General features: G+C 33.5%; 1 protein-coding gene and 2 long non-coding RNA genes across 6 annotated transcripts; 1 reads left to right on the top strand and 2 right to left on the bottom strand.

The window, feature by feature from the left end:
* On the top strand, nt 757-9556 carry LOC104778124. 3 transcript variants are annotated; one of them, XR_766406.2, is made up of 7 exons: nt 757-1036; nt 1456-1511; nt 2140-2211; nt 7186-7337; nt 7464-7687; nt 8205-8481; nt 9175-9556. It is a non-coding gene; the product is annotated as an uncharacterized LOC104778124 (long non-coding RNA). The 3 variants fall into 3 exon arrangements; XR_766407.2 differs by lacking the exon at nt 7186-7337; XR_766405.2 differs by lacking the exons at nt 7186-7337; nt 7464-7687.
* On the bottom strand, nt 10665-11819 carry LOC104704668 (mitogen-activated protein kinase kinase 7-like). Its single transcript, XM_010420716.1, has one exon. It carries the CDS (start codon nt 11817-11819, stop codon nt 10665-10667), a length of 1155 nt encoding a protein of 384 aa, XP_010419018.1.
* Nucleotides 12584-14408, bottom strand: LOC104778116. Of its 2 annotated transcripts, none has more exons than XR_766394.1 (9): nt 14340-14408; nt 14172-14256; nt 13943-14075; nt 13686-13824; nt 13476-13599; nt 13177-13353; nt 13033-13086; nt 12810-12947; nt 12584-12728 (listed from the first exon to the last, which is right to left on the bottom strand). It is a non-coding gene; the product is annotated as an uncharacterized LOC104778116 (long non-coding RNA). The 2 variants fall into 2 exon arrangements; XR_002038221.1 differs by having other exon boundaries at nt 13686-13783.

The raw sequence follows: 14408 nt of genomic DNA, 5'->3' as shown, positions 1-14408 counted from the left end.
TTTTTAGGCTGATGTGTGCTAGAGAAAATGCAGAGAATGGTGTAAAAATGGGTTGAGAAAGATTTTCGGGAAGTTGTTTAATTGCCAAAATGTGTAGAAGTGAGAACATGTTCACAATTATGATAAGAAAAAAAGTCTTATGACTTAAAAAGAACTAGTTTTTGACCGTGCATACGCACGGAATTATTATTTGTGAAATTTAATATAATAGAAGTTTTAGTAATCCTTTCAATAAAATTTAGTTGTATATTATCAATTGATTTTTAGTAATTTTAACAATATAATATGGTAGTATAATATCAATTTAGATGTTAATAGGAAAAGTAACATTAATTTGTTAAAAGTAATATTGGTAAGTACTTTACAATATAAATTGGTTGAATTTTTATATTTTTTTATGTTACTCCTGAAAGTAAATGTAGTTATATGTTAAAAAAATATAAAAATATAACTTTTATAATCATGTAAAACTAAATAAAAAGTATAAAAAAAAATTGAAGATACCCTTTATAATATGTTAAAATGAGAAATAAGGCATTTTGTATTAGATAAAACAGAAAAAATAAGAGACTCCATAAAATAATGAGAATATTTGTGTGATTGTTTAAATAGTAACAACTAATGAAAATACTACGATAATTATTTGAAGAAGAGGAACTAATTATTCCGGTTTTTTTTTTTTTTTGAATTCTCGTTTGGTTTGACTGTTAAATTAAATAAAAGGAAAATAGATGGTTTAAAAAAATAAAAAGGAAATAAGGAGTTATTGTAGAAACCTCTTATCCTTTGTCGGCACAATTCTTTAGCCCTCAAATTGCGATGTGAGCCACCGCCTCCCAGACCATCCTCTCTCTTTCACCACCGTTCTTTTGCCATACCTCTTTTGTGTATATGGAATACATGAGCTACACATATAATCGACAAACCTTTGCACACAATACCCAATGAGCCTCAAAACATCAAATTTGACAACGGAGAAATTGAGTTGAAGAATATAAGACTCCTATTGTATATGCGACTCTCCTCGACGTGATGGGTATATCTTCTTCCATATTCAACTCTTCTCTTTTTCCTTCAATTTGTACAGTTATCAATTATTCTAATCTATGAGACTTCTCTGTAATCTCAATTCTATTGTATACTCGAATTGGTCTATTAGATGACAACCGATTTGAAATTTTTTATTCAGTTTTTATTCATCTATTCATTCTCTGATTACAGCTGAGATTTTCTTCAGTTTCTTTACTTACCTTCTGTTTGGGATCCAAATCTTTCACTCAATTTGTTTTATTGCTAAGTCTATCTATTTCTTGTTTTTAGTTCTGTGAATTTTTGACAAATTGGGAGTCAAAAGTATGACAAAATGGTTCAATTTGTTTTTCTCCTTCTTATATCTCTTTTTATAAAAGATTACTGGCTATTGGGATTGAAACTTAAACATTTATGTGGATGCAGTTGATATTGGTGTAGACATGCCATTGACATTATTGCAACTTCGTTCCACCTCTAAGGTACTTATCGTTGCTTTCTTTAACTTTTATAAAAGTAGCAAATAATTTAGAGTAAGAGTCATATAAACAGAAACAAATATAAACAGTAAGAGTCATAGGAAATGTGAAACATTAAACAGAAACAAATAAAACATAGCAACTGTGTTCTTGAAATAGAAAATAGGATTGCATTGATATATTATTCTACTTATTGAAGGACACCTAGAGCAGAACATGCATCTCTAAACGTAGGATACAAAATGCCATCAACAGTACGTAAATCTTCAAAACTCGTTGCACCTCTTCTATGTGTTAAAAGGATTCTCAAGTAAAACTGCTCACCAATAGCTGATGAACTAAATTGCATCTGAGTAATACCTGAAATTCTTTTACGCTTGGTCCATTTTTTAGTAATTTTGTTCCAAACAAAGTGTTTAGGAAACTCAATGTAAGTCAGCTGTCTTGCTTCTGTGTTGTTTGCGTTCATGTTCATCCACTCCAAAAGTTGAGAACCATGAGAGTAATAGAGAGACATCTTGGAACTGAAAAAAAAAGATTATAATTAATAAATTGTGTTAAGCAAAGATAACAGAATATAATAAAAAAGGAGAAACTAATTGATTCAATAACTTGTACATATGTTATCAAGCGGTGAATATCGTTCCCAGAGAAGTGAAAGAAGGAAAAGAAGTGAAGAACGATGAGAAGATTTAAGAATACTGTAAGTACAACTAACCTGGAGTTATATAGGAGAATAAATCTTTCCATGATATTTGCTTGTACGTAGTGGTGTTAGTGTCAGAATATTACGGGATTTTGGTTATAGGATTTTTTTGTTTTTGGTTTCTTAATTAAATTTTTATCTCAAAAATCCCACAATTAAATTAGCAAGGCGTTTAATACGCCGGCCATAACAAAGAGTTTTAGGCACGTATTAATTTTTGATAATTAAACACCTTCTTTGATGTGAATAAAACACGACCATTACATCATTAATATTAAATATAATTTCGAAAAATATATACATTTGACACCAAAGAGTACGGCATTCAGTTTGATCCTACTTTTCATGAAACTGGAATTTCAAATTTGAGTTGTTTTAACATTGCAAAAGATAAAGGATAAGCCATAAACACACTTGGTGTTGATTTCCAAGAATCGACTGGCGCTCTCCTTAAACATGAAAAATATGAAACTTACAGTTAGATAAATGTAAAGCAATGTAAGTTTGTAGGTCCAATAATTAGTGTTATATTAAAAACAGTAATATAAATAAGTAGAAAAATATGTATTACCTATAATCGTTATCTGATTTGTTGAAAAATCTCCTTAAAAACAACATTTGTTGTTTTTGTATCTCTGTTCCCATCCTCATCAAACAATTAGGATCTTCAGACCCCTTCTGCTTTTGACTCTTGACACGGAGACGTATAGTTGGCCGTGAGTAAATACCGGTCCTGGCAAATAGATCCCAACATGAGATAAACTCTGACCGTGGCTCTTGTTAATTGTCATTCCAAAGCATGGAGAAATAGGAAACTGAGTACGGCGAAATCGAAAAGGCAACTTCACATCTGTAGGTGTAAGTGCCATGCGGGGGATATAAACTCTCTCTTCATCATTGTCACCGTCGTCGTTTAGGCCGATAACTCTTGCTTCAGTGACATGTTCTCCCAGCTTTGTTATCTGCAATCTGGTCCCATTACACAATCCATTTTTTTGGTCAATGTTTCTTAAGAGCATAATCGGAACTCCTATCTTCAACTTGAGCACATGGTTTGGCAATCCCGAACATTTGATTGAGTTTAGGAATTCAATGGAGACATTCCCGTCTCTGATAGTAGAAGCATCTGTTGGGCATATTTTGTCACAACTAAAATATTCTTTGGTTTCTCCTGGTAGAATATCCATTCTATGATTGTGGATCTCCTCAACAACCTCATTGGTAGGACATAAGATAGCCCGACCCTTGAAAAAATTCACATCTTCCAGATTTTCAATCAAAGATGGATATATGGCATTCGTGATTGAATCTATAGGGTCAAGATTATCCAAAAGAAGCATGTCACCTGGAATATCGATCACAGCTTCACCATGATTTGGTTCTGAAAGCTTTCCATCTCCTAACTTTAGAATCCATTCTGAGAATTCTTTGATGGATTTAATCTCAGCAGGATCCGAATCAGTAGTAAGACGCATGTTTTTTGTCAGACGAAGAACATAGCAAAATCGCCATAATGATGAAGAGGTTAGAGAAGCTTGAACAATTTGCCCTCTACTCCCTTTAGCAATAACTGGTAGCACTTGTCAAAAATCACCACCAAAAACTATTGTTTTCCCACCAAATGGATTATAAGCATTACTAACATTAGCTGCTCTTGCTATATCTCTCATACTTCGATCAAAAGACTCAAAACAATGTTTATGCAACATTGGTGCCTCGTCCTAGATAATCAACATAGATTCCAATAGTAATCCAGCTAGATCACTATCAGCAGCAATATGACATGTTGAAGTTTCGTGTAGCTGTATTGGTATTGCGAACCCTGAATGAGCAGTTCTTCCTCCTTCCAATAATAAAGCTGCCATTCCACTCGAAGCAACATTGATCACAATTTTTCCTTTCGATCGGATATATGACGACAAAGTCTTCCAAAGAAAAGTCTTTCCCGTACCTCCAAATCCATAAACAAAATATACACCTCCACAATTTGATTCGACTGAAGCCAATATACTATCATAAACATTCCTTTGTTCATCTGTTAGACTTGGAAGCATATTTTGATGGTCTGAAGCAGCCTTGTCTTTGTCATAACACAACTCTTCTGTAATCAATTTGTTTGCTGAAGATGGGATACTGGTGTTGGCAGGAAATGGAAGTGAAGAATAAGTTTTGAGGCTACTTCCATTGGACTGTAAAAGCTTTTCAATTTCAAGCAAAGCTTGATTTTTTAACTGATCTGTGCTCATTTCCAGACCTATGAGTTTTCAAAATCAATGTTAGTGATCAAATTTTTTTTAAAAAAAAAGTTTATACGTGAAGATAAAATTTACTAACCTGGTTTTTCCTGAATTCTTCTCTGCATTTCTAAAATGTCTTCTGCAAGCAAATGCCATGTTTTTAACCAAACATGATTAGGTGATGAGAAACTATCAGAGGTTAGGAGCCTCACAAATAGTTGACGCATGTACTTAGCTGATCCCCATTGGCTGGCTTCTGCGATTGTATCAATATACAATTGGTCATCTTCAAGGAGACCAAGAGCTGCACATGCATCTTGATACCTTGGATACAAAATACCATCAACAGTACGTAAATCCTCAAAGCTGATTGCACCTTTGATCACCGTAAGAAGGATTCTCATGTAAAACTCATCACCAGCACATGGTGAGATAAAATGCATCCGACCAACAGCTGAATTTCGTGTATGCTTTGTCCATACTTTTTTGGTTCGGTTCCAAACAAAGTGTTTAGGAAATTCAATGTAAGTCAGTTGTTGTGCTTCCATGTTGTGTTGGTTCATTTTCATCCACTCTAAAAGTTGTGATGTATGATTCCCCGGACTGTTTAAAACATCATCAACATCATCATCATCCTCCATTGTTACATTTTGCTCCCCTTCTAAATGAAATGACAATCTTTGCACAGTTGTGCTGCTGTGATGAAGGTCAAAACCCCACATTCTCCATGTTGCTTCAACAGGCGATACATATCTTTTAAAGAGAACATATAATTAAGACTTATGTTAGTGAGTTAGGCTAACTAAAAAAAGACGTAGCTAAAAAAATAGTAAGGTTAAACAAATTACCTGCAATCGTAGTATTCCTTTATTTTGTCTATAACCTTTTCGGTACCTTCCACGTACCTTTGTTTATATATTTGAATAAATATTTGATTGCTCTGGTCTGGTTGCACCATTCTACATTTATATGGGCATAGTACTTTAGAAGCAGATAAGGGTTGTAGGGAATTACAAACCGATTATCTATGAGAATTCCATTTTTTTCCACAGTTCTCCCATCTTCTCTTCTCCTGTACACTGGGTAACCATCCTTGTTGATATACGTCTCTTTGCAGAATCCTTTTGGGAATTTTTTGGTGCATTTTCTTTTTTCCATGCACGGTGAACGTGGGTTTACTAACCCACATGGACCATGAATCATTAGTTCTTTAACTATTCCATGAAGGACATGGTTAGTAGCTTCATCAGGGATTTTAGCACATATGACTTCATCGAGATTNAACAAATTACCTGCAATCGTAGTATTCCTTTATTTTGTCTATAACCTTTTCGGTACCTTCCACGTACCTTTGTTTATATATTTGAATAAATATTTGATTGCTCTGGTCTGGTTGCACCATTCTACATTTATATGGGCATAGTACTTTAGAAGCAGATAAGGGTTGTAGGGAATTACAAACCGATTATCTATGAGAATTCCATTTTTTTCCACAGTTCTCCCATCTTCTCTTCTCCTGTACACTGGGTAACCATCCTTGTTGATATACGTCTCTTTGCAGAATCCTTTTGGGAATTTTTTGGTGCATTTTCTTTTTTCCATGCACGGTGAACGTGGGTTTACTAACCCACATGGACCATGAATCATTAGTTCTTTAACTATTCCATGAAGGACATGGTTAGTAGCTTCATCAGGGATTTCAGCACATATGACTTCATCGAGATTCTTTGTAGTAGCCAGTTTTGACCCACGCTTTAGCCATAACAAAATATGAGCATGAGGGAGACCTCTTTTTTGAAATTCGATTGTATATATCACTGTTTGGAAAAAAAATAGAAAAGGAGATGGATGAGAAAAAACATAAATATGTGAACATAATCTGTTAAAAATATAAGAATTATATGTAGGTAACCTGCGATTGATGGACCAAAANAGACTTATGTTAGTGAGTTAGGCTAACTAAAAAAAGACGTAGCTAAAAAAATAGTAAGGTTAAACAAATTACCTGCAATCGTAGTATTCCTTTATTTTGTCTATAACCTTTTCGGTACCTTCCACGTACCTTTGTTTATATATTTGAATAAATATTTGATTGCTCTGGTCTGGTTGCACCATTCTACATTTATATGGGCATAGTACTTTAGAAGCAGATAAGGGTTGTAGGGAATTACAAACCGATTATCTATGAGAATTCCATTTTTTTCCACAGTTCTCCCATCTTCTCTTCTCCTGTACACTGGGTAACCATCCTTGTTGATATACGTCTCTTTGCAGAATCCTTTTGGGAATTTTTTGGTGCATTTTCTTTTTTCCATGCACGGTGAACGTGGGTTTACTAACCCACATGGACCATGAATCATTAGTTCTTTAACTATTCCATGAAGGACATGGTTAGTAGCTTCATCAGGGATTTTAGCACATATGACTTCATCGAGATTCTTTGTAGTAGCCAGTTTTGACCCACGCTTTAGCCATAACAAAATATGAGCATGAGGGAGACCTCTTTTTTGAAATTCGATTGTATATATCACTGTTTGGAAAAAAAATAGAAAAGGAGATGGATGAGAAAAAACATAAATATGTGAACATAATCTGTTAAAAATATAAGAATTATATGTAGGTAACCTGCGATTGATGGACCAAAAAGGTTTTTGTTATGAATGTCGAAGATGAGATTATCTAACTTCATCTTGAATATTCGGGAGATCACGTCAGCCCTGTCTTCTGTTTTTAGGGCCCTTGCTTGTAGGTGTCTTGTAATCTCTGGCCATTTAGGATTGCAAGTGAATGTAATGAACAAACTCGAGTAGCCAATGTTTTGACAAACTGCCATTGCGTCCCTGTATTTTTCTTGCATATATTGTGGATCTCCCACAAAAGTTGATGGTAAGAGAATTCGCTTCCCACACTTATCAACATCTTGATTTTCACTTGCTGCAGAAGCTGCAACATTGTTGTACTTATTTGCCCGAAATAACTTTTGGTTTAGTCTAAGATATCCTATTCTTTCAGCTTTGATCATTGTAAATCCATCAACCAAAAACTGCTGAAAGAGTTTCCCAGAATGCAGAAGAGGATTAAACTGCCCATGACCTCAATGATTTTATAAGCAAAAAACTCTCGCATGCTTAGTCGAAACCGTGGGTTTCTCGATGTTGTGGTCGTCTTCTTAAGATACAGATCAATATGGTAACCGTCTTCTCCAATGGAAATAAAAGAGGATATTGTAAAGGAAGGTATGCAGGGTGAAGCTCACTTATCCTTGCCAATTGCTTAGTCTTTGTTTCCACAACAATATCTCTACCATCTAATTCAGTGTCAAAATATCCAACAAATAATGCAGCAATTTCAGAACTTGTTGGGAGCGTATATGTCTTGTCATGAACTTCATGCCCAGAAATCAATACAATCTTAACATCTATTGATTCTAATGAATCACCGAAACGATCCCTTGCAGTTCGAAGTATCTTATTATATGGATTGCACTCATATAGCATAGATTTAATTGCTTCGATAATATCAGCTCTTAGTGTTCTGGATTCTGTTGTAGGTGTTCTTCGTTTAAAACTACACAATTATAGAAATTGGATAGTTGATTCAAAACATTAGTATTTGTCGTAAAAATTCAAAAGTCGAATAATATTCATAATATAGATCCACTTTTAAGATTTAGTTAACATTATTACCTGAAAGCTGCTATTCTGTTGCTTATTTCATTTTCAGTATCAAATATATACAACTGTGCAAATGCAGGAGGAGTGCCTTCATTAGGTAGCAAGCTGCCTATTTGATGGAAGTTTTGACCATGGAGTCGAAAGATATATGGTTCACGTCCGTTGTTAACTGAAGCATCAATTTGTCCACCCATGGAAGTGAAAGCGAACATGGAATTATATGGCCTAATGTTCTCTTTGAAGTTTATGCTTACACTGTCAATCCCAAATATCAGTCTGAAGAGGATTGGAGGTAACATAGGAGGGGGGGGGGAGTTCAACTTTTCCGTGCATACAACACATTGAAAACTGTGGAGGTATTTGGTTTCTTCTTTTGTTAATACGTTCATTGTACCACATCAAAGCATTACAATGCTGACACAAATAAACTGCATCGCCATAGTCTTCATAACCTGTCAAAACAAAGAAACGATAGAACGGTAGTAAATTTATTGTTCACGTAAAGTTGTTGTAAATATTGCATAAAAAATAAAGCTTACATATTTGGCCAATATCTGTTGAGATGTTCTTTCCACTTGCTGAGTATTTGAGCTGCTACATCTGTATCTCTCTGCATTATTAATAATGAAGTGGACTTAGGGTTAGTCATACTTTATGCTGAATAGGCTGACTGATTTTCCTTTCTTGTGTGTGAATATTTGATGATAGTGTGTGAATATTTGATGATAGTCATACTTTATGCCTTGAATCGATTCAAATTCATACTTCAGTTGAGTTGTTTAGTAGAAAAGTTAAGTTAACTTACGGTTTGTAATGTTAGTTAGAGGCTGTTGTGATTGACTATTTCTGGATGATGCAAAAGAGGAGGTAGCACTTGAAACTGCATTTTCTGTTTTGTAGGATAACATATTGAATAGAAAGAGTTAAATAATATATGTTTCAGTTTAGGTTAAATAATAGAATGAGAATAAGTAACTTACCATCACTGAAGATTTTCTTTGCCTGTCTGCTGTTTACGTTTAACACTTGTTTCCCTTTCCTTTTGTTAGGACTCTGGCTATTCATTTTCTGAGCTTCGTCAGGATGAGTTACTTATAGATGAATCGGATCATTCTCTGCAAAAGGTATACATTTTTTCTAAAAAACTGAAGAAGATTATTATGAAAAATCTTTTGAGCATAAAAAAATTACCATCACAATATACTTTCTTTTCCTTCCTAGTGTTTGACAGCTCTTTCCCTTTCCTTTTGTTACAATTCTCGCTATTCATTATTGTAGTATGGTGGGATGAGTTAGATAGAAATAAATGAGTAGGATCATTCTATAGAAAAGAAAGACATTTGTATGTTCCTACAAAAGAAGATATGGAATCTATTATGAAGGACTGAAAGAGAATTCTACTTTTCTTACTATGAAGACAGAATATCGAAATGAATAAGAAAATGAGGGATACAGGTAGTTGCGTGAAAAGATGGGTATATTTTGGTTTAAATTTTTTTTGATAGACAGTTACACACAGGGCATGTTCGTGGTCCATATCTTTGGACGGTTACAGGTAACTAAAGTTCATTTATCATTTAAAATTAGTTTTATACGAATTCTGCATAATCATATTCCTAACGATAATATACTTTTATGTCTTATCTGTAAGGATGCTTCTGTAGTATAAAGGATATTTCTTTGGTTTTGTTTTAGAGGCTATGATGATGATCTCATCTAATAATTGTACTTCGAAGGTGTTGTTGAAAGGATTGCAGGTAAGCTCAAAAGATTTGACTTTATATTCTATAAACTGGATCGGAGTTTGACATTCAACAAGAATTGGATCGTAACAGTATTTCTTCAAGGCCACAGAACATTTGATTCTCCAGATTGAATTTACTATGTGGTTGTTGAGATTTTGTTTTACAGGTTCCTGGTTCGAACACAAATTGAGCTTCCATGAGATATATAGTCTAAGACATTGCTGGTTTAACTTTCAATAATGTTTTTATTTGTAATGCTTATACAGGTTTGTAATATATAAGTGGAGCTTATAGAGGTTTGATCTGAAATAGAATAAAATTTTGCTGTGGGAAATAAATAACAGAGTATTATTGTAACAACTGGAGTTCGCTTGGGTTAAATTTATTATATTTGGAGCTTCTATTAATCATAACTTGCAGCTTCAAACTTATTTGACGTATGTAAGTGGAGGTGAAACATGTTAGTGGAGGTGGCTTTGGTTAAAAGTGAGCTTCAAATTATTAGTTGAAGCTTCTATTGATCCTTACTTTTCAGCTGTTTGATTTTTTTACTAAGTAGGTAGATATTTGTTTTCCTATATCAAAAATAATGCCCAGATATGTTTAGTTTTAATTTTACTTAAAGCAGGAAAAAATCAAACGTCACAACATTACAGAATTCACACATATTTACAAACGTAGGAAGAAAAACTTAATAACTAAGTACAATATGGAATCGAGATCTGGAGAATTTTCAATTGATTTTTTCGAAGCTATGTGGTCCGATCACCGTCTATGTGAACTTCAATGTTCCTTCAGCCTTTTTTGACAACATTATCATCAACATTGCATGACGACAGAAACTTGTGTTTCAACAAAGCTGTAGAGTCAAACCTTTGCAAGGGATCTATCTCCAAACATTTGTTTAGAAAATCCTTTGCATCATCAAATAACCATGAAGGTATGCACGGCTTGAAAGAGCTATGGGCGATGACATCTTCGAGTTTCTTTCTGTCTAATACCTGGAATTCACTCCAAGGCTTCTTCCCAGTTAACATCTCTAACACAGTGCATCCAAATGACCAGATATCAGCAGCATAATCCAAAAGACCTTCTCTTAAAACTTCAGGAGACATGTACAATAATGTTCCTCTTTTATGACCACTACCATCTCCATACTCATCTGAAGTTTTTCTTAACGCTAACCCAAAATCGGCAATCTTTGGTTCAAAACCATTAGACATAGAACGGGTTACTTGAGGTTTAAGTAAAATATTACCTGGTTTAATATCACAGTGGATAATCTTCATTGAGTGTATATAGCTGATACCTTTGAGGATATCTGTAGAAAATAGCTGAACATCATTTTCCACCATCCCCTTTCCTCGAAATTTAAGAAAGTCTGCAATTCTTCCTCCAGAACAGTATTCAAGAATCAAATTATAGTCGCTTCCGTTTGGTCGAGTTTTTGACATCGTTATTTTGCTACCATAGCATGAAATAACATATGGAGAAGAAAGCCTTGTGAGTATTTGTTCCTCATCAATAAGGCTTGATGAAAATGTAATGGATGAGCATTTGATTGCCATCTTTAACGGCAAACCATCAGTTTCTACATCGGTGTTTTGCTTGGCTAAGTAAACAAAACCATGAGCACCTTCGCCAAGAGAGTGACAATGAATCCATACAGAACCATCAGGAGATTGTTCTGTTTTTGAGCGTTTGGAAACAGAGGCTTCAAATGCTTCACGACTTATAACCTTTATGCTGCTACCAAATTGATCAGAATATGTTTGTGGTGAAGCAATGACACATGTTGGAGAAGCAACAACTTCGAAACTCTTCGATAGTTTGTAAACGGCAGCTTCAAATGCTCTTTGACTAATGATCTGTACGCTGCTCTCACTTGAACTCTTATTAGTTGGTGGTGCGGCCACAACTCGTTTCCTTTTATTGGATGTGATCTCCATAGACTTATCAACTAAGGTTTTCGTCTTAGTCTACGAAAACAATATAAGTAAATATCAGTGGAATGAAAAAAAACACTAAAAAAGTAGAATTTGAAACATATGAAGAAAAAAAGAAAGGAACGAAGAGAATGAAAGACACAGAGGCACAGACAGAGCCAAAGGGAGGAAGGGATGTAGGGGAAACTTGATAACTGTTTTTATACTTGTGTTAAAACAGTTTGCCGGAAAAAAAACTATTTGGAGGCGGTTCTAAGTATCCAAAGATCGTGCAATTCGTGGTGTTGTGTTAGAGTAAATTTAGGGATTATATGTTATTATAATTACCATTTTCTTTCTATAATAATTATATGGAAAAGTTATTTGGTTTTGCATGCATACAGTTTCATTATAGGAAATATTAACAATCATGTGAGTTTGTTAAATGCAATGACGTAAACTTATTTAATATTTTATAATTGAAGTTTGAAATAGTTTAACTCTAGGCGATAAAATCAGATTTTACAACGACTTCTGGTCTTGTGAGCATAACCTTTGAAAGTTCATAGTTATTAATTGGATACATTAAGGAAAGTTAAAAGAAATTGTTTTAAAAAATGACAATGTTATTGATTTTATATTGATTTTAACATAATATTAATTTCACTTTGTCTAATAAATGTCCTAAATATTTTGAAATAGATAGAAGAACTTTAATATTAGAAAAAAAAAACTTAATTTACATAAGTAGTTACAAACATAGAGGTACTAAATAAGTCATAGTTAAATAAAAAGAAGCACAAAGGGATGCATTACATTAATGGAAAAACAATCAAAGTGACATAACATATTAATTTCTCGTCTTTTGGGAACCAACTACGTCGATGCTTTTGCTTTGCATGATGTTTCCTGAACTTTACCAAGTGTTCCAACCTAACAATTGTAAAGGAACTTAATTCATATTTTTAAAATGACAAATATGACTTTTAAGTATATTATGCTTTTGTATGCAACCTTAGATGTTGATTTTTGCTTTGTTGATGATTCTTGAACAGCATCAACGACATCATCACGTCCTCGTTTTGTGCTTGGAGTAAGAGGAGAAGACAGAGGCAATTCAATATCTTTTGTTTCTGAAAAGATATTTTCCATCTGCAAATATTGGAGAAAACTTTAATATATATATCAGAGAGCTATAGTAATAACTTAGTATGTAGAAATATGAAAACTATATAACCTGAATAGCGTTTGACATGCTTGAAATGATAGATACTTCAGATAGAGTTTTCTCCTTGTACATGTAAACCGAGTTAATAAGGATGTTTCCATTCACAACTAAGACAATAATACAAATACAATAACTACCTCTGTAACAACGTACCTTGAAGATTAGATTATCTTGAAATTTCTAAACAGTTTGTGGTTTTTCAGTCAGTTTAACAACTTTGAAGCTTGATTGTGGATTCTTTTTTTCAGTACCTTTGACATTAACAATCCAAACAATTTCCCTTCTTTGTAACTCAATGAGATCTTGAGGAATTTGACCTTGACGGTTAAACTACAAAATAAATTAGAGAAAAAAGTTTGGTTATAAGGTGATAGTTATATCTGTAAAAAAAACAAAAAAAAAACATGTTTGGACCATGACATAGAGTTGTATTTAAAAAATGCAAAACACACCTGAAGTTGCTGTTCAAGCAATTCATAGGCAGACTTATGAATAAGTTGCATAACTTCTCTATCAAACAAAAGGAAGGTAGCGGTTGCAGCTGTATGATCAACAACTTTAACATGTACTTTGTACCTAAGAGGAAGACAAAGAAGGCTGATATTTTAATCTTTGTGATATGCAAGTGTCATACTTTATTAAATTGTTAAGGTCAACATTACCTTATACTTGTTGAAGTTTCTTCTTTGTTGCAATGATCACATGAATACTTGTTGAGGTCAAGTGCTTATGTTTCTGGATTAAAATAGGGCATGGCCCTCTTGAAACATTGTGTGCATCCAACATAATACCATTCAATGTCTTTTCGAAATTCCAAAATTCATGCAAAAGTAACGCAAGTATTTTTCTGACAATTTTAAAAATCAAATAAGTATATATCAACTTTATATTAAATAGACTTGAATATGAAAACAAATACCTGAGAGGTTTTAGTAATCTGATCAATAGATTCACAACTGCTTAATGGGAAAGAATCTTCAACTTTGTTGCTCAAATCAAGTGTCATGAGTTGAGAAACTCTATGAACATCATTTGAGTCTCTATTGCCCAGCCTGAAGTGTTTTGTTGAAAAAAAAGAAGATAATATGAAGATTTTTCCTTTTAACAAAGTATTTCCTTAGAAAATTTTAAACAAATAAATGACTTACTGCTTTTTAAATTCAGCAATCTCAGATAGGTCTCCATCAAGAAACAACTTTGTAGAGAATCTAGAATTTTGAACAGATACTTTACCTATATATAAAATAATGTTTTGTTAAAAGGTCGCATAGAGAAGAGTTCATATTATAAATTAGTAATAAGATTGAATTTGTTACCATTAAATTTTTTGATCCTCATAAGACTCCCAAGTAATATTATAGGACCTGCAGTTTTTTTGGTAACAT

This window comes from Camelina sativa, chromosome 1, assembly GCF_000633955.1.
Source record: "Camelina sativa cultivar DH55 chromosome 1, Cs, whole genome shotgun sequence".
NCBI classification, from domain to species: Eukaryota; Viridiplantae; Streptophyta; class Magnoliopsida; order Brassicales; family Brassicaceae; genus Camelina; species Camelina sativa.
This window is presented reverse-complemented; position numbering and strand designations above follow the sequence as displayed.

Coding starts and splice junctions, on each gene's coding strand:
- LOC104704668 (XM_010420716.1), bottom strand. CDS start 11,819: ATGGAGATCACATCCAATAAAAGGAAACGAGTTGTGGCCGCACCACCA.